The 21245-nt window shown below is 41.8% G+C and overlaps 2 protein-coding genes across 2 annotated transcripts in view; one reads left to right on the top strand and one right to left on the bottom strand.

Annotated features, from left to right (window-relative positions):
- The window catches only part of DNAJC2 (DnaJ heat shock protein family (Hsp40) member C2), a 20938-nt gene extending 17474 nt beyond the window's left edge, over positions 1-3464 (top strand). The window contains exons 14-17 of the mRNA XM_018560433.1: positions 141-241; positions 613-723; positions 2577-2731; positions 3317-3464. Of these exons, the coding sequence (XP_018415935.1) occupies positions 141-241; positions 613-723; positions 2577-2731; positions 3317-3391 (442 nt within the window). The 3' untranslated portion in view covers positions 3392-3464. The remainder of the gene's footprint in view (positions 1-140; positions 242-612; positions 724-2576; positions 2732-3316) is intronic.
- PMPCB (peptidase, mitochondrial processing beta subunit) lies at positions 3448-21245 on the bottom strand. The gene is made up of 13 exons (XM_018560434.1): positions 21123-21245; positions 19758-19886; positions 17050-17136; positions 15560-15689; positions 13874-14072; positions 13651-13730; positions 12791-12897; positions 11671-11814; positions 9445-9605; positions 8804-8889; positions 8322-8410; positions 6398-6473; positions 3448-3747 (listed from the first exon to the last, which is right to left on the bottom strand). Exons 1-13 carry the CDS (start codon positions 21195-21197, stop codon positions 3683-3685), a joined length of 1428 nt encoding a protein of 475 aa, XP_018415936.1. The 5' UTR covers positions 21198-21245; the 3' UTR covers positions 3448-3682.

Below are 21245 nucleotides of genomic sequence, written 5' to 3'. Positions count from 1 at the left end.
ACAATTCCCTTGCTGTATCTACCGTGTACCATCAACAGGAAAAATATACAACCATGTACACAAAATTTATGGGCTTCTAGACAGACGCATATTTTCACACTAACAACACTTTATCTAATGAGTTTCTTTTAAATCTACAGGTGGGAAGTTATTGCAAATTATATGAATTTGCACTCTGCTTCTGGAATAAAAAGGACGGCAAAGGATGTAATAAATAAGGCTAAGTCTCTACAGAAATTAGGTAAATGATTGCTTCAACAAATCTGTATACTGTCATCCTTGAAATTTTAGTGTTCCGAGTTTAGCATCATGACATGCACTTTTTTAAAAGACATTCTGTCAGAGAAATATGTGAGCCGCCATTACTAATCACACACTCAAAATACTGATTGAGTCTCCAGTATGAAGTCACTGACTCACAACTAGTATGCAGATATGTATGTCTGACTTGTTGCATGCTTGATCCAAGTCACTGATTTAATGCATTGACGTCAGGCAACCAGTATTTTCACATTGGACAGTCCCTGTATTGCTCTCAGTATGTCATTATCTACAGAAGATAAGATTCCTGAAAGTGTCTTTTATGCTGTTTTTTTTTTTCTTTCTTTACAGATCCTCACCAAAAGGATGATGTCAACAAAAAAGCATTTGATAAATTCAAGAAAGAGCACAAAGTTGTACCTCCAACTTTGGATAATGCTGTGCCTTCAGAGCGCTTTGAAGGTACTTATCGAACACTCCGAGAAATCTGCTATGGAGAACAATTAATCAGGGGTCATTAGTGCTGTGTAGAATCACAGCTACCTCTACAGATGTTATGTTTAGGGGGTGGGCGTGTTCCACATGTTCTAACACTTTAAACACCCTGCAAGCACAGAAAAATACCTGCAGATGTGCCACCTAATCCCTGTTGTTTACTGACGACACTCAGCATTTTTGTGGACTGAATTGCTTCAGTCCTGCTCAGATGTCTTTTGGAAAAATACTGAATCATGTCCCTTCTCATCTCCACATCCTAGGGACTAATTGATTTCTAGCCCCAAGAGAAGAACTAGGAGGGCTAATTAGGCTTCTTGAGATAACACAGGAAGTGTGCATAGTAGAGTTCTGTATTTTTGAGAAGATCGACATGTATTCTTTTTGCACTTGTCGAAAAGATAACAAAACTCTGTAAATTTATATAATTATCAGACCAAAAGGGAACAAATAAGAGACGTTTGTTAGGGTTTACATACACTAATTGTTTTTACCACTGACTGCAGGAGGCATTTCAGATTGCTCCATTACCTTTACAGCGGGGTGCATAATGGATAACTGCACAAAGATTGCCCTTCTCAATCTAAAGTTAATGATTTGAATGATGATTACCTGTACTGTGGCCGCCAGCTGTAGGTTTTGTTACTCGCCTACTGTTGCATGCATGTGAATACTATAAGCTGCCAGCTGGCCTATATTCATTTCATGACTGAGGGTTTTTTCTCCTCAGTTTTTGTTTGTTAATGACTGATGCACTTTTTACATTTTTGCTGTGTGATTCTTCCAACACATATATATCGTTTTTTAGACGACAGATAGCTATATATTTATAACACGTGTGTGCCTAACACCTCAAATTATTATAATGTTATTATTTGGAAACACCTCACATCCCTAGGATTTCATAAATGTTTCTGTATTTCTCAGCCTAAAACTGAAAGCTAACATTTTATTTCTCTAAAAGCTAATAGTGGTCACTAGGTGGCATACATTGTCAGGATCAGATATCACTAAATTCTTTTGATTGTTGTGGCTGTTTGCCACAACGATCTGCAGCCTGAAACAGTCAGCTTTCGGCTTTTGCTGAATACTTCTGTACTGAAGCATTCAGCAAAATGCCGGTACAAATCCGGATGTTTACGGCTGTCTAACAGTACAAGGAAGTGTGGTTCAGACCGCACTTCTATCACTGTCAGACACTCAGTCACTGGTGTCTGAAACAGCTTAAAACATTTAATTAATGGATGCCTTGTTAGTAAGGCATCCATTAATGAACAGTAACCACTGCTCTCAGAGCCTTAAATAGCTGCGAACATACAGTGTACATCACAGTCCCGTCGCTAAGGGGATATAACACTCGACCCACATCGGTCTACATGCATACTTTGTCTTCCAGAATGTTGGGAGCCCCAAAACACTGGGATTCTCAGGTTTCCAAATTGCTATACAGTTGGCATTTTGGCCTGACCTAGCTGGTCAATGAGACCCAGTGATCACCATTAGTGAGTTTCGAGGGGGCCCCCTGAAAGTCACTTGCATAATACAGTGCTCCAATTTCATGGCATTTGGGAAATCTGATTAAACAGTTGTTGGAGAATACAGCAACATCAGCTGGCAGTTTAGTAAAACCCAATACATTTGCTTTAAATCCAGCTATGGCTAAAGTACAGCTGATTGGTATAAGGCCTCAATTTGAAAATGTAAGCTGGGGATCTATGTGAACACTGTAAAAAAAGGGCATAAATCGATCAAATGAGAATTCAGTTGAATTGTTTTATACAGCGTACCCTTCTTTTAATGCTTATGTCCCTTTGCATAAGGTCCCAGTGGAGACTCTGTTGCATGGACCACTGAAGAACAAAAGCTTCTAGAGCAAGCACTTAAGACCTATCCTGTGAATACTCCAGAACGATGGGAAAGGATTGCAGAAGCTGTCCCTGGCAGGTCCAAGAAGGACTGCATGAAAAGATATAAGGTTGGTCATATTCTGATGTGCTTATACTATGCTAATTACAACACTAAAGTTAGTTTTAAGCAAGAGTTCTATTTTTCTTTTTTGGAGGCAAGCAGGTAAAAAGGTATAATAGACAGACTTAGGGGAATAAATAAAAAGTGTCAGACAAACTTTGTCTCGACTGGAGTCTAGCCAATCAACCATTACATTTTCTAAGTGTGTGGGGAAAAATGAAAGCCAGACTCTGTATCTAGGAGAGCCAGGGCTCAACCGTTCCATTCCACCTCTGACTGCAAGTCAGTATGCGCACTGTGTGTAGGCTGTAGTGTGCTCCCACTCCTCAAACAACATCTCTGCAATCAGCCGCACAAGACTGGTATCCATACAAATTCTAAATTTATTGTATGTTCCATACATACAGGCGCTGGAATGGGAGAGATCCTATGGTGGTGTATATGTTGTACATGCCAAATCTTGGACTTTGTATGGAATTACTACAATAAGTTTGGATATTTATGGATACCGGTCTTATTTAACACTATATGTTATTGTATGAGCTCTTGGATTGTTTATTATCACACGTTATCTTTTCTGTTCTGCTGACAGGAACTTGTAGAAATGGTGAAAGCCAAAAAAGCTGCTCAAGAACAAGTACTGAATGCAACGAAGTCCAAGAAATGAGGACGATCATCTGTTTGTGTGTCATGTTTTATAATAAAATGCAAATACTACATGTATTTGGTTGGATAAGTTATATTAAACATTGTTTCTTTTACTGTACAGATATGGTTTGATTTTCTTGCATTGTGCATTAGTTTTAACACAGACTGAAAACATGTAACCACCAATTATATGCTTAGGTTAGAGTCCTACAAGGCTCATATTGCAAACCTAAAAAAGTCTAAATGACAGAATAAGTGTTTTAATAATTCAATTTCAAAATATAAAACATCTGTGGAAGTGTAGACATCATCACTGTCTAAGCCAATACATTCCACTGCGTATTCGTTCATAATCTGAGAGTTGACCGATGGGACCTGGTAAAATAAAAATGACATAAATGCTTAGCAGACCCACCTACAGTTTAATACAACAGTTATAACATAACTTTATAAACTATTTGTACACTCTGGTGCACCAGGCAGGTTATATAAAGTAATATTAGTTAAATATATATGTGGGGGGAGCACAATTATTATTTTTTTAATGCCTGGAGTTGGACTTTAAATGAAAAACCTATCCTGTTAGAATGTGGATCGACTTTCTATTGAATGTAATAAGTCTGTGGTGCACAGGGAAAACTGAAGAATTTTGGAGAAGGGCTATGCAGCCGTGTAGACCACAAAGTAACAAAAAGTGGAAGAGGTTAAACGCAAAGTAAAAATTTGACCCAAACCACTGGTCACGTTTTTACTTTTTGTACTTTTGTTTTAGTGTGCGCCAACATTGTTTGTTACTCTACAGCCAGTATTAAGGCTTTCAAAGATTCAAAAGTGAGCAATGAAACCATATCTCCAACTGAGCCAACAATTCCATCTCCTGATTGTTCAAGATAACAGTTCATGCGGATAAGAATTCTCTCATCTATTGAGGGACACTGGAAGTTTCTCAGCTTTGGTTTATACTGCTGCCTACAGGAGGATTGCACACCAGTAAAACTGTAGGCCAACTCAGGATCACCCCATTCTACTACCAGCATATCTCAGTTTTTTGCTAGTGTGCTAGAAGGATGGACTGCTCTGCTATTTAAAAAGACTAGGCATATTTTTTTTTTCTCTTATGCAGTCAAGATTCTACACTGATTCTACAGCTCCAATTGCAGCTATCCAGCTCCAACATCCTCATCCTCGCTTCTGGAGTGCTGCATCTGGACTGGATCTTGTGGGGATCACGTGGAAGAGACCTTCAAGCACTGGTTTCCGCATAGGAAATCACTTCTTCCTGCTGCTGGGTCTTGAAGAGTGTTAGTGTTGAGAGCCAATCAGAAGGTTAAGTTTTTAACTTTTCAGAGACTGTTAGTGTCTCCCTCCTTGAATAAGACCTTTGTTCAGAGAGCCCCCCATATAGCTTGCCCAGTCAGAAAACCGGAGAATCCATGGGATGTGAATCTGGTTCACTTTGCAATTCAGGAACCACCATTTGAAGTCTCCACTCCTCTCATCCTTGAGGTGGTATTCAGCATAGCCATCACTGATGCAAGGAAAGCATCTGGACTGGCAGCCTTATCTTGCATTGAACCTTTTCTGCTTTTGTAGAGGGACCCAATGATATAGAGGCCCAGGACTTTCTTCCTGCCTGAGGTAGCCTCTGCCTTTCACCTCATCCAGGACATCATTTTTTCTATCCCTCTGTCCAGCTCCAGTTCACCCAAGGGAAATTTCCCTACATTGTCTGGATGCGGTTCTGGCTCTGAGATTCTACACTCAGCCATTGCTTCTTCCAGAAAGACAGATTCACTTTGTCATTCCAGATGGGCCCAGAAACGGTGCACTAGCTCTCATTCCACAAACTCTACGGGGCATCAGATTGGCTTCCACCCTTTCCAGTAAAGGTTCACTATATAAAGCAACTGTTTCCCAGATTTGCAATACTGCCACCTGGACATCTGTTCACACATTCTCCAAGTTCTTCTAGGTCAGTGGTTCTCAACCTTCCTAGGGCAGGGACCCCCTTGTAACATTTGCCAAGTTGTGGTGACCCCCAACGCTAAAATTTAGGGTTGACGCAGCTGCTGCAGCGACATCTGGCGTTGTGGCGGGAGAACTGACACTGCTGCACTAGGAGAAGGCTGAGGAGGACTCACCTAGTACAGCAGAAATCACACAGCGACCCCACAGGTTGAGAACCGCTGCTGTAACAGCTAAAATGGCAAACCATATAACACAAGCCGAGGGTATCAGCTTTTATTATTAATAATAATAATGATAATCACTAGATGGAGAACTGCAGGTCCCCCTCTGCTGATTGACCGCAGCAGTGGGCGGTTGCAAGTTTGCTATTGCAAAGTGAAATAGCCAATAGGAATCTAGCTATGCATTCCAATGCTGACTTATTTATTTTTTTTCTGACTCACGGCGGCCGGGGCTTCGATGTCAGAAATTAAAAAAACACGATCGCAGCAAAAGGTTTACTCTGCTTCATCGAGCAGATTAAACCTTTTCGGGAGAAAGTGTTTCTCTCCCGGGTGGCCGGGAGCTGCTATCTAATAGCGGGAGACTCCCGGCAAATTGTCATTCGACCCCCGAATGGGTCCCGACGCACAGGTTGAGAACCGCTGTTCTAGGTGGATGTTTTGGTCTCATTTATTTCCAGCTTTGGGCATAAGGTCTTCAGGTGCCTGTTGAGCTGCAGGCAGTCCCCAGTTTTTCTTGGGTCTGTCTGCTGGTGTTGCCCAACCCTTCAGATGGCCTGCCTAAAAGGTTAAACACTTCCTTTGTCCATCAATGGACAAGAAAGAAAATAGGATTTCGGTATTCACCCTAAAATCCTTTGAGGGAAACAGATCCCACCTCTCTGGTTTGATCATGCTCCCTACTGATTTAGCACAAAATCTTGTGAGCCAGGTTCATGCGTGCAATCTGAATCATTCCTATAGCAAGCTCCAGCTCACAATATAGTTCGGCCTAACCAGTGGTTGGGGGGGGGTGGGGGATTAGGGATAACAGATACATTAACTGAAATACTTACCAACAGCAGCGATTGCTGGACTCTTATCATAAATATATTTGGTGCACACTTGTCTTATTGTCTGAGCATCGATCAGCTGAGTGGAATGAAAATACCAGAAAGAAACATTAGTTAAAGCTTTCTGATCTTTTATTTGCCAAAGTAATTTCAAAGAATCATTGCTGGTCTGCGTTATGTACTTACATGGTTGATTTACAGTAGGTAGGGCTATCTACAATAAGGGAAGGACAACTACTGTGCCAGAGTAAACAAAACCAACTAAGGAGCAGCAGGACACAGATGAGCTCCATACGTCTGCTCACTATGCTCTCATTATCTTTCACTGGAAATTACTACACAACTGCAATGGCTGGTTTTTATACACCCACTTGGCGTTATATATACACACATGGACAACCACACTTATTACATATACAAAGTCTGTTTCCTGCTTAGTAATACAGCAAAATAACTTAACTGGTCTCTCAAAGTACTTCAATGGGTCAGTTGTAGAAACAGACTACAGTAATCCAATGTGCGATAAAACATGTTGCAAACATGCATTATTACAACTCTGGCTCCTGCCCAGAGAACATCATGGTTGCGACCTTTACATGCAGGAACTATTGCTTAGTAATACAGCAAAATAACTTAACTGGTCTCTCAAAGTACTTCAATGGGTCAGTTGTAGAAACAGACTACAGTAATCCAATGTGCGATAAAACATGTTGCAAACATGCATTATTACAACTCTTGCTCCTGCCCGGAGAACATCATGGTTCTACATGCAGATCTACACTTCCCATGTGCACCAAGTAGCAAGGGGTATTTGCACATGTCCAGAGGCTTTTTGTCTTGTAGTCCAGGCACGGACTTCACTCAGAGGGCTGAAAACCATGTTTGGCATTTCAGTGCAGCATTGTCAGCCATAAAATATAATTTTACAACTAATAGGGGTTTTGTGTGTAAGCTCTGCTATATATGACAATTTGATATTTGACACACATAGACATTGCTTTTCAAAGTTTTCTTTTTAAGGTCACGAGTTAGACCCTGTTAACATGGCGTTCTGATCAGGTCAACCTGTCAGTGTTTCAGGCACACATGATTGGAAGCTCAATAGAACTCTTTGGCAGTCAGATGTAAGCAGGCAGAGTTCCATTTTGGCAGACCTGATTGTGACGGATTGGAGATAATCAGATGCATTTCTGCTTACATCCAACTGCCCATAGACCTAACATGGGTCTGGTTAGTTTTTCATTTTTCCTCCCTCTAAAATGTGGCCATACACCTGCCTATTATCGTACGATAATCGCGGGAAATCCCGTGATCGTACGGTAATCGGCAGGTGTATTGAAGGCGTGCGACCGTTTCTACTGTATGGTCGTACGTCTTTTGTCTTACGAGCACGCCACAAACCCGCCGCAAATCGTAAGACAAATGCCGCAAGCGCACACTGCCTGCTCAGCGTTGCAGTCATCGGAAGCTCTCCCCTCAGCGGGACGGGCTTGCGATGATCGCAAGTGCGATCTGCCTGTCCAAAATGGGCAGATCGTACGAGCTTTTAAGTACTTTACACCCATCGCACGATGAAAGTCGTGCGATGGCTGTAAAGTGTATGGCCAGCTTAAAAGAGAAGGAAAAAAGACTGAACGGACACAAATGTCACAAAAGTGACATCCGTTCTGTACTCCAATCAGCAGGTGATTTGTGCACAGCTTTCCTGCTGATTGGAACAGACAGCACCTGTGTGATGGGGCCAAAGTATTATTGTTTCCAAAAGGGAAAGTGCTACATGATATACATTATCTGTATGTACATGTCAACAGATCTCCAAGCTTTAATTATTAACTTCAGTACGTTTAGTGATCTGGTGCAGTCATACTTCTACTGTAAGAAATACATGTGAGAAAAGGTAAAATGATGTGCAGGACATTAGACTTACATCGATCCTTGCTTCCAGTTCAGGTAATGGGAGTCTTCGGTTATAACACAACATCTGCCTGCCTATATCCTCACAGATAGGGGTGGAACCTGTAAAGAAATCAGATCAGAGACAAAATACTAAGTTACTTTATGTCTACCAATACTATACAAAAACCTAAAATGTGAAAGTATCTAAACTGTACAGAAGATTAGACTTTTTTAAATTCCGAGACTCTGTAGTGCAGAAGTGTTGTAAATTCCTCTCTAAAGTAGATTACCTTTATTACTTCTTATTCGGATTACTATTACTGAAGATTTGATACATTTATGATAAAATACTAATAAATCCATATGTACATAATGTACGATCTGCCCGTCCAAGGTGGGCAGATCGTACGGGCTTTCAAGAAGCATACGACCATCGCAAGACAAAAGTCTTGCGATGGTCGTAAGGTGTATGGGCACCTTAAGTCTAATAGTACATAAGGCAAGATACATTACCATCCAACTGAAGCAACATGTTGGTTTTCAGCAGATTCTTGGCTCTTGCAACTTCACTTTCTGTAACACTTGTGCATAGTCTTATCCTAACACAACAAAACATACATCAGTCATAGAGAGGCAGTGCATTTGTGAGTTGATTATATACAATAACTTAGTGACTGAACAGGCAAATGTTAGACCTTCATTCAAATAGTGCCGATATACAATAACTTTGTGACTGTACAGGCAAATATTAGACCTTCATTCAAATAGTGCCTACAGATAAAGAAGATACACTGGACATATAAAAGTGACAATTATTTTAGTTGCACCTCATGTTTTTTTCAGAATTTTCTCACCTTTGTGTGTATATAACATGTCACATGATTTATGCAGGATGCGTCACAATGTTCTGAGCAAGTTCCTGACAGGTACGATTAGCGGTCACCCTAGCCCCTTGATTAAAGGGCTTGTTCACACCATGTCCGTTAAGCTGCATTTTTTTGCATACCTCCGCACAAGTGAGAACAAGCTTTAGAAGAATAGGACATTTCTGGGATACATTTTGCAAATTAGGATCTCATACTTCTATGCTCCCCCCTAATGTTAAACACAAGATGCTTTTAATAATACTCAGGAGGCGAACTCTGCTCACTTACCATTCTCTTTGCACAAAATGCATCATGTCTTCTACTGTGTTGGGTTCACAAACCATGTACAGGCCCCAGAGGCCAGTATCAGTGTAACAGGTATTGAAGGACTGGAAGCTGTGACACAAGTTTCCCTGACAGGTGATCTGAGCAAGTTTACTTGATAAATTCTGTCAAATTAAAAGAAAGAAAAGTTGCTATAGATAGAAAACCATAAAAGTAAATACACCCCATAGAACTTGTTAACAACATATCTGACCAGGCAAACAGTGCTTAAGATCAAGGGGATATACTTGTCATACAAAAATTGATGTGGTGTGCTCATTCTCATAATCTGCATAAAATAAAATGCAGACTTGTCATGTGGAAAAAGTAAGTACACCTCTATATTTACCACCAAATCCATGAAATTAGAATTAGGCATTTAAAGGATTAGATTCTCCTGATGGAGCATGTGGAAGGAGCCTCTCTTATTTCATTCTCAGATTTCTAGGGTCAGGTGTTCTCTTTGCTATTTATAGGTGTGAAGTTATCAAGCCAAGTAGAGTCATCTAAAGGCCTCAGAAAGAAAGTTGTGGATGTCGGAGTCTGGCAAGGATTTGTTATTTTTCTTCATTTCTTGCACACATGCACATTTCAGGCCTGAAGATTACTTCCCCCCCCCAAAAAAAAAACATTACATATTGTCTAAAAGCAAAGACCCTGTAGAATAAAATGGTGGCAGTTGCAGTTTTTTCTGTCACACAATATCATCACATTTTTAATAAAAAATAACCTCAAGTTATTTTTAATGCATACAAACACAATGGGGGGGGTTTATCAAAACTGGAGCAGACAAAATCTGGAGCTGCTGCGCATGGCAACCAATCAGCTTTTTTTTCCCCCATTTACAAACCTTAACTGAACAGACTGGAGAGAAGCCGATTGGTTGCCATGCAAGTTTTGATAAATCCCCCCAATGTTTGCTAAAATATAATAGATGAGGCTGCATGAAGTAAACAGATGCATGTCAAGACTTAAAATTGTGTGCTCCTGTGACATCGCAAAATGTGCATTATCCGAAGTTGCCGCAAGCAAAACTTTAAAAGCATTTCCAGATCATCAATTTAGAATCATCATTGCATGATGGCCCTACATTTACTGCTCTCACTGGTGTGTGTAGCACAATAGTCGTTTTCATACATAGGCACACCAGACTAGGACATTTGCATTCATATGTCCATGTACGTAGGGGCAGGGGGAAGCAAATTTATTTATTTTCATTTACAAAGGAGTCTTAAGCTGGCCATACACTTTACAATTATCTGCAGATTTTCTGTGGTCAGATGGAAAAAAGTGCAACAGATTCCTCCATCTACACTTAACTGTGTGGATGGAGTAATCTCCACCTGGGCCAATCTGTTTCCACTTTTTCCATCTGACCACAGAAAATCTGTAAGGTGTATGGGCACCTTAAAGCAATCATTCCACTTTAGGGCCAGTTCACATTATAGTGGTGACTTGTGTTTTTTTGTACAAGAAAAATGCAGGTCTCATAAGCAGGGCCCTTTCACACTAGCCCGTTCGCTAAAATTGAGTGGTACATTTTTTGGCAATTGTTGTTTCACCTGTGTTCTCAGAAAGTGCAAAATTACATTTTATAACAACAATTTTGACAGGCTACTGACAATGAAAACTCTCGATGATATTGGCCTCCACTATTGTTGTTAGTCCATGGGTATTAGCATGGCAATTTATTTATAAAAATTAAGCAGGTGATCACTGAAGTATGGATTTCGGCCCATTCCTGAAGAACTGGACAACATTCGCACCCTTCCAACCAGCATCCCTCAATAAGTTGATTGAAGGAGCAGTTTGAAAAATTCTCAGCTGAACAGAGCTGGCTGCAAATCAACTGCTACTCGTCCATCAAGGCTTGTAAGCATTGATGGAGAAATCTGTTTTTTTTTGGCTGAACAAAAAAAAAAAATAGACATGTATAACAGACGTAAGCACTTATATTTCTATGGTCCATGGTTTGAAATAAGAATTTTGGCTGAATGCAATTGATGGCAATACTCAGTTTCATTGTCACAGGTCGGCTAGAACTATGAGGCTGAGTGATTTTCACCTCGCCTCATAGTTCTCCTTTAAGTACAGTTTTCACATAAAGCACCATGTTTTTTCCCCTTTTTCTGGGCCAGTATGCATATGCAGTAATATAGCAATTGGAATACAATAAAAAGAATTCCTTACCACACCACCTCCAAAGGACCGATCCCAGTTGCCTATCAATGTGTTGGCCACCATAAGCGGAATAGTGTCAGGATGAGACCAACCAACGGCTTCAACAGAAATGGCAATGTGGGCTAATGGCATTTTATCATCACGAACACGAATCTAAACAATTAGCCAAATTAAAGTCTCATTAAAGTTATCCTTAAAATCACATATTAGATGGAACTGGAAAAATGACAATTCTAAATCGGTTTCAGCTGAATGTATTTTTTCATGTATTAACCCTTCTTCAGTATATTCTTTCATTTCACCTGTGCAACTTTCATTTACAGTATTACACTTTCCAATGACAGCTCCTACAGGTATCTGAAATCAGCACAGTATTTGATTTGGTAACATCAACCTATTAAGAGCTGGGAACAAAATATTAAAAGCCATACAAGAATCTTTCATTGAAAACTCGCAATACATCCTCACTGAGCAGTCATGGAGGTGTTGCATTGCTACATTAACTGTGCCTAAAAGGTGCCCATACACTTTACAACCCTCACAAGACTTTTGTCCTGCGAGGGTTGTAAAGTACTTAAAAAAAACGTACGATCTGCCTATCTTGGACAGGCAGATCGTACTTGCGATCATTTTGGCGACCTCATGACACCTGCACGTCTGCTCAGCTATACAGTGTCCATATGCCCCAATTCCCAAGGATAATGTGGTATGCAAATACTGACCACCATTTCTGGTTGAGAACCTGGCCTAGGCCTCCCATGTCTGTGGGAGGGGGTGAGGACAGGATTTTTGCCAGGAAGACTGACTGGTATTTGCATACCATAGCATCTCCAGGATAGAATAGCTTAGCCTACATGTAGGCTCTGCAAGGTTCCCATTATGGGTGTTAAGTGGCTATTTAGAAACATTATTATTTACTGTAAAGAAAACGGCATTGCGTATTGTTTGGCATTAGTGGTAAATGTCTCTGTATGCTTTCGCTAATGCATTGAAAGAATAAACTCGTCTATAGAGAAAATATGATTGGTAGGCATATAAAATATCATGCAACAATCACTAAACCACTTTAATTTATATTGTGGCAATGGTATAGTACCCATGAAAGTGCAACAACTAAGGTAATCCTTACCTCACTGCCTGTAAAAGAGCATAAAGGCAGGGTCTCCCCTTCATATATTGATGGCAAATTCCCGAAATGATACTCTGCCAAATCACGCAACTGATCATGTGACACACCTTTAATAGACAAAGGATATGATCATTCAGTAACAGTAGTCGATTTAGTGTAACACAAACATAACAGATCTGTAAGATCTTAAAGATGTCCAGTTTAGGATAGCCCCTGTGATGCAGAAATGAGTATAGGTGACACAAAGAGGTTCCCCACTGTGTTTGACATGCACTAGGAGCTGTGATTTAGGGCCTGCTCACACTAGTGTGCTGTGGTAAATGCACACACAATAATGTGCCTTACATTAAATAGCCCAATTATTTTCAATGCACCCCAAAGCACTGTAAACAGAACATACAGCAGCCTTAAAAGCAGCTTATCGCAAAGCAAAGGTTCATGTCTGTGTGTTCTGATCTACTACACTGCAAGTGGATTGTGGTCCACCACCTAGGTGCATTTAAAATGAACTGCACCGCAGTACATAGCACTTAGCTTTGTTCATTACTGTGATGCAATTCATTAATGTGAACTGGCCTTTAACGTTTCACCTGCTACCACATCGGCTGGGGATCTGATCTTACAGAGGACAAAGCAGATTCAACAGTTAACTGCACTTGAGTGGTTAGGCCTCAATCCACCAAGAAGTCTAAATAGTTTAAAGTGTCTGCTGTTGCCTACATTGGAGGTTTAGCAGAAGGACACACAAACATGTTATGACGTGTAAAGGTTAGAAATGTATTGAAGACTTTAACAATCCTTTCCAGCTCTCTATTACAGATCTTGGACAGACAACTCTTAAGTAAGTTATTCACACGTACCACCAGCCGCAGCTAAGACTATTCTAGGTCCTTTATAATGCGTTGTGATGTACTCCACCAAATCATTACGGTTTATGGACCTGCAACAAATAGGTATGCAAGATTACTGACAGAACACATTAGGCTAAGTATATAAGTATATTCTATACAGGAATACATGATCATTTGGGGCTCAGTAACATTGCAATGAGTTTGACAATTTCTGACTTCCAACATAACCTACTTGATGTTTTCTGTAGGCCCCAGGATGGTCCTTCCTAGTGCTGTACTGTGGTAGGCAGTAGCATGAAGATAATCAAAGACCACTTCCTGTAGATTAGTCTCCACTTCTTGCATCTCCCTCAGAATAACGCCTCTTTCTCGTTCGATCTCAGCTTCTCCCAGAGTACTGTTTTGAATGATGTCTGCTAGAATCTCTACAGCTGTAAAAAGAATTAGGATTAACAGCACAGCATTGACCACTATACACGTGTTTAGGTTAGGGCAGTCGTCCGATCAGGTCTACCTGTCAATTTTTCAGATCGGTAGATCTGATCGGAAGCCCAATGTTAGTCTATGGGCAGCTGGATTTAAAACGCATCAGTTTACATTTGATCACCCAATTTCATCCAGGTCAAGAAAACAAGATGGAACGGAGCTCCATTTTGGTGAACCTGAATCTGACGGACTAGGGTAATCTAATGCAAATGAACACATGTCCGCTTACATTCGACTCACCATAGACCTAACATGGGTCAGGGTAAGCTTAGTTCTCAGAAAAAAAATGGACAGACACAGATGTCACAAGAGTGACATCTGTTCTGTACTGCTCTGATCAGCAGGGGATCTGCATGAATCCCCTGCTAATTGGAATGGACAGGCACCCATCTGAAAGAGGCCATACTCATAAGCAAATTGTTATCCCAATTTCAATCTATACATTAAGTGAAATACCAAAAACCAGCTCAGCTTCCCCAACAGTGATTCAGCAGCCTGCCAACCTTTTTATCTCTAGCTGTTTAAAGTAAGGTGAGCATGGAGCATTTCACAGAACAATACAAACCAAACATTTTCCAGCTCCCTTACTCGCTGGTTCTGAAAATAATTTGGATTTATTGCAGAGACCCACTATAGGTCTTCAGCTGCCATTGTTCTGTGCACGGCTTCAAGTGCGTCTCTGCACTTTTAAGGAGGAATGGGCATGCCTTCCCCTTAAAAAAGGGCAAATTCACTTTTTCAGAAATTGTAAACAAATGAATTTACCCACAGCATCCCACCACTTTCCGCGCTGCACTAACATGTCTGAAGTTCCCACCAATCAGGGTAGTGGTCCATACACCACACTTTACTTCCCAGCCTGGCAGTATTGAATGCCCATAATGCTTGCAATTGGCAAGCGCTCATTGGTCAACATGGTCACATGACCAATGACAAGCACTTCTGAGCCAGGGACCAGGTCCTGGAAGTAAGAAGCGCTTCTCATTGGTCAGTGTGGTGATTTGACCGTGCTGGGCAATCAGCACTTGCAAGCATTTTTATGAGCATTCCAAACTGCGGGGCTGGAAAGTCCAGTGTACGCTGTACAGACTGCTACACTTGCTGGTGGGGACTTTAGACATGTAAGTGCAGCGGGGGGGGACGGACGGATAGGGAAAGGTGGCAGAGTGATGTGGGTAAGTTAACTTTTTCACAGTTTGTGAGAAAGTGAACTTACCCTTTAATATATTCTTTACTATATATGTTCCAAGAGGGAACTCCGACTATATTTAGGCACCACACCTCACAATAGGGCCTTGACGGGGCAGTGTTGGGCCAGCAGGGGAGCAAAGAGCCTAGAGGTTCTCTGAAACAAAAATATGATCCAAAAGCAGAGAATCATACAGGCATTTATTGTTTCTCAAAATCAGCTGGAACCTGGCTTGTCACATACCTCTAGGCAGATCTTTAGAAAAAGCCTTTGCATAATATACGGTCTGCTCCCGTGATGTATATGCATTCAAGTGAGCACCCATGTTTTCAATTTCAAGCTCCAGGTCTAGCTGGGAACGCTTCTTTGTTCCCTAGGAGAAGGAGTGCAGAAATAATAATCCATTAGGATAACACTTCTGTAAATCACACATCCGGAAGAATGGATTCTGGCCTCTGTAGCTAATCATACAGCCAAAACATTTTATTACAGTCTTTGATTCAACATGGTTATCTTATTTGTCCCTTTCTCGTCATAGCAGAAATACAATGAGGCAACTGCATCACAGCAAACCATCCCCGCTAACTTGCAACTTGAGGTTTCAAAAGCTACGGGCAACATAAACCATTTATATTCCTGAATAGGATGCAAATAACATTTGTGTAAACCAAATGTCTTTGCATACCCAACTATTACCTTGTACAGGAGGCGGTGACATCACTATGCTAGTTCAAAGCAAGGGCCACGAGGAGAAGGAAACTTACACTCTGTGCTATTCACATTTTAGCTGGCAATGAGAAGCTGAGAAACACTCCTTGAATACAGCACATGCTTAGAAAATACAGTTGTATATTGCCACTCTGCAATGTCCTCTATAAACAATGTCAGCGTTTTTATGTCACATGGAAGGATAGGCGGTCCTTGTCATTTCTTAGGTCTGTATGCCAATTAAATGCAATCTTTGTATTTTCATTGGTTAATATGTTGATCTAATACCTGCACTATGTACCTGGGAACAACTCTAAAATTTCAACTCACTTTCTAGCTCGGTGATGATGGTCACCTGTACAAATGGAGGGGACACAAACTAAAATGAAAACTTAACAGAGGTCCTACCCTTTTCCACGCTATCCAAAGCTAAAAATAAAAAAAAATTCATAGAGATATTTCTTTATATAGTGCTGACAATTTACGCAGCACTTCACATAGAGCACTTCAGTCCCTGCCCTCAAGAAGCTTAAAATCTAAGGTCCCTATCTCACATGCATACAGGTACGATTTAAGGTCCGTTCACACTATCTCTGTGAGTTAATCGCACGGTATCGCACCTCTCATATTTACGGTACAGCATGCTGTGGTGTGGGCGATCGCAGTGTGGACGGGAGGTGCGTTTGAGGGTTCCATTCTACGAATGGCACGCAATTCCCCTCCCGCACTGGGAGACGTGTTGTGTTAATCGAACATAACCATGCAATTAACATACATAGATGGTGTGAATGGGCCTTAGACAGGAGCCAATAAACCATCCAGCATGTCTTTGGAGTGTGGGAGGAAACCAGAGTTCTCGGAGGTATTCCACACAAGAACAGGGAAAACATGCAAACTATATGCAGGTAGTGTCCACACCGCGATAGAGATACACTATAGCTGCCATTATATCACCTATCAAATTATGTAATTCTAATTATACATATTTGGTGTGCTTTTTACTTCTCCAGTTTTGAAAGTCTTACCTTAAATGCCATGTGCTCTAAAAAATGTGCAGTTCCATTATTCTGCTCGTTTTCATACCTGCTGCCAGCATCAATCCACAGACCAACCTAAGTTAAAAATGCCGAAAATGTAAATAATCGTGCTAAACAGAGTTAGATCACATGCATCCAAACAGTGTAAGCAGCAGTGGCAAGTCCAAAGGCATTTAAGAAAAAAAAAAAAAAACTACAATGTGAAGACTGTCAGAAAGACAATGCTCAGATGCAGGCTTCTTGCCACAAGCCACACTCATATTTACTGCATTGCTTGCAATTATCAGCTTGGGTAATTAAAGGAGAACTATGAGGCGAGTGCTTTTCACTCACCTCATAGTTCTAGCCGACCTGTGACAATGAGACTGTCAGAGGTCGGCTCAGTAGATCGGGAAGTGAGCGAACACATACCGGCGTTCGCTCACCTCTCGATCCTGTCAAGGATCTCTGCCGTGACAGAAAAGGGGCTGGATTCCCCCCTCCCCACTCCGATCCGCCAGTGCTGACTGGCGGAACGGACGGGGGAGGGGGCTGGTACAGCTGGGCCTGCCTCTAGATAGGCAGAGCCAGCTGTCAGTCACGCAGCTGGGCGGATCCCGGCACAATTGTCGGGATCCACTTCAGCGCCTCAGTATACAGCGAACTACAGCTCACTGTATACTGAGCCTAGGGTGACGGGAGGACGCTAGTTTGTGTCCTCCCGTTACCCTAAGGAGAACTATGGGGAAACGACTTAACCCCATAGTTCTCCTTTAATGTCTGTCTCTGAACAAGAAATGAGCTATGGAAAGGTTCCTGTTGCCTTATTAACCTCAACACGGTTCAAAGTCCATTATTGTTGAATGTAAAGAAAACCTGAAGGGTCACTTATGCTGCTAGCACACAGAAGACCCCTCTGCATGTCAGGACCTTCCACATTGTTAGTACCCTTGGCACCTGGAACACATAGTACTCTGATATACACAATGCCTTGGTCTGAAACCTAACCCCAAAGCCTCCCATCCCGTTAAAACTGATTTCCAGGGGGAAAAAACAAAAAACTCTCCTTGCACTGCAAGGGTTAAACGCTCATTTTGGTTTGGGTCCATAAAAGGATTTTTACTTATCCGATCCCCGCCCCCTCAGACTACAAGATTGTCACTCGCAGCTTTTTCTTCCCTACGCTCCAGCAGTCAGAAGTCTGCTGATGTCATTATGTACAGCGTATGGCACATAGCCCTGCATTATATGTGAGGATGTCGATAGACAGTCCACGGATAGGTGGGACGAGGAGAGCGCTGACTGCTGGGGGAGCAGGGATCAGGGAAGTAAAAGTCATTTACCCAGGTACCCTGGACCTAAACAAGTATTTAACCCTTGCAGTGTACGGGCAACTCCACTCCATGATGAGTTTTGTTTTTTTCCTGGAGATGGACCAGTGAGGCTGTTTGTCACATCAATAGGCCCATGGTGTGCTGAGGCCCATGGTGTGCCGCTTGGCCCATGGAGTGCCGATTGGCCAGGCTTCTGACCAACCAACCCAGGAAGTAGGGATGTTTCAGACCACCTAGTCATTTAAGACACCATAGGTGCTTACAATAATTCAGGACCACATATGCAAACATGTAGAAGTGCTGACTGCACTGGATAAGGCAAATATAACACACATCAGGTTTGCTTTTAGTCTCTCCAGTCTACACAAGATGGCCAAACGATTTTGTATTCTTTATGACCAATGTGAACAAGGAAGAAAATGACAATCTGGGGATATTGATGGAAATAAACAGAACATATCAGTCTTTGGAATTTGAGATTTATTGAATGTATTTGTTGATAAACTTAGTAAGTTTGAGATATGAGGTTTATTTTAAGAATGAATAGTTCATTTAAAGAAAATGTTATTGAGGCTACCCCTGCACTGCAAGGGTTACAAATACAGCGTATCCAGATAAAACAAATATATGATATTATCATCATTACTTATAGACTGAAACTGCCCAAACAGCCAAATATATTATATCTGTCAGACAATTAAATACAGTGACTGGGATCCAAGATGATAGGAAAACACCAGTCCCATGAAATCTTCATCCAATGGATTGATTCTCCCCTTGTGACTAAATGCTTGTTCACGTGAGGTCCGGAGGCCTGCATTTCTCTGCACCTGAGCAACAAAGGTCTCCGTAAGAGCACACAGAAAACAATTGTTCAAACCACAATGAAGTGGAGGGGTGCAGAGAGGTGGGGAAACAATGCAGCATGTCTACACCTTTCTGCACCACAGCTCACCTGAAGTCTCCCATGCAGTGCATAGAAATGAATGAAACACCTCGTGTGACATTTAAAGAACTATGGGGGAGGGGGCAGGTACAGCTGGTTCTGCCTCTAGATAGGCAGAGCCAGCTGTCATTCACGCAGCTGGGTGGATCTCGACAGCATTGGCTGTAGCTTGCGATATACTGAGCTTTGGGTCAGAGGAGGACGTTAGTATATGTCTTCTTGTGACCCTTAAGAGAACTATGGGGAAAAACACTTACCCCATAGGTCTCTTTTAAATAAAGCCCTCCCTACTCCATTGGAAGTTTTAGCCGTTATTATACTTTCATCTCAGCGGGAAGCAGGAACTTATCATTGGGTTTGCTAGGTGTTTGAATGCAATCTACATGGCTTGTCATATAACATCATACAAGAAACGTCACATAATATAAAGCTCTTACAGTACACGTGGACAGTCCAGAATCCTCAGACGCAACTCGGAGTCCATTATTTAGTGTGGTTACTTTAGTCTCAGGAACATTTAATACGGCTTGTGTTGCTGCTTGTGTAGACCAACATCGGGACAAAGGCTGTATGTAGAGAGATCATTACAAAGTGTTAGATGTATGATGCATGTACATTGTGTGACTGAAAATGTAGAATATTCCTCGTTATCCCAAAACACCAATATAAACAGTCAAGAATCAGTCCACAGAGCTATAGGAATGGCAGAGGTAAGAGGCCCTGTCTATCCTGACAAAAGGTAAATTCATCTGTTTTACTATACAGGGGTCAGAACTAGGAAGAGATGGGGGGGAGGGCGGATATCTGAGTTACAGTAAACATGTGAAGACAGAAATATGGAATCTACAATTAATAAAATGTTTACGATACAGACAATTACATCATTATTTAATCGCTGAGCCAACAACCCAAGCTCCCATCCTGCATAGTGGTCACATGTCCGCCTCTCACTAGTTATTAAAACCTTGCCTGGAGCAAGTCAGAAATTGCACCTCCTACAATTCTGTCCACACAGAGTCCTTTTTTTTTTAAAGTGGAACTCCAGGATCCCATTCACTACCCCCGATATTTATTTTTTACCCTTATACCTACCTTTTCTCCTGCAGTGGTCTTACCGAGTCTTCTGGTGGCAGTGGGCATCGGCATTCTTCCAGAATTGAGTGGTGTAAACATGAAGTCTTGTGAGTGCCACTAAGTCCTGGAGTACCGCATGCCCTGCCTGCATGATGTTACAGCTCGGGGGGGAGCGGGGAGGAAATGACATATTGTCCCATCTACCCGAAAGGGAACCTTTAGCGCTGGAGCTAGGAGGAAGTCGGGGACAGTGCTGGATCATGGAGAGGGAAAGTGCATATTGTCACCAGCAGGGGGGGTGGTGTCACCAGCAGGGGAAGTGATGTCACTTTACTAGCGGGGGAAGTGGTGTCACCAGCGGGGAAGTGGTGTCACTCTATTAGCAGGGGGAGTGATGTCACCAGCACGGGGAGTGGTGTTACGTCACTAGCACTACCAAATATTAAAACCAAGTTTAAAATACCCTGCAGTTCCACTTCAAGCCTGACCACACACACACACAATTCCACAAAGATGGTAGCTGAAATATACAACTCATGTTGTATTTCCTGGACTACTGATTGGTCACCACTATAATGAATGCAGGAAGCAACCCTGACACACTAAGCCTGGCAGTATGCTGCACTATCCTCTCCTAATAGCAGTGGCACATGAGAAGTAACTGTCACATGAATAGGTTCCCCTCGTCATTCCCATTAGCGGTATTGTACCATGTACAGTCACAGTACCTGTGATCCCCTTGTCACACCGCCGATCACCCTTCGTCCCAGACATCCAGCAAGTCTCAGCACGGACGCCGCCATCTTCGCAGTGTACCAGCGTTCGTGACGTCACGTCCGCCCACAAAGTTG

The sequence above is a fragment of the Nanorana parkeri genome, unplaced genomic scaffold (assembly GCF_000935625.1).
Source record: "Nanorana parkeri isolate BGI_ZX_2015 unplaced genomic scaffold, ASM93562v1 scaffold454, whole genome shotgun sequence".
Taxonomy (NCBI): domain Eukaryota; kingdom Metazoa; phylum Chordata; class Amphibia; order Anura; family Dicroglossidae; genus Nanorana; species Nanorana parkeri.
Note: the sequence above shows the minus strand (reverse complement) of the source record. Positions and strands in the feature narration are given on the sequence as shown.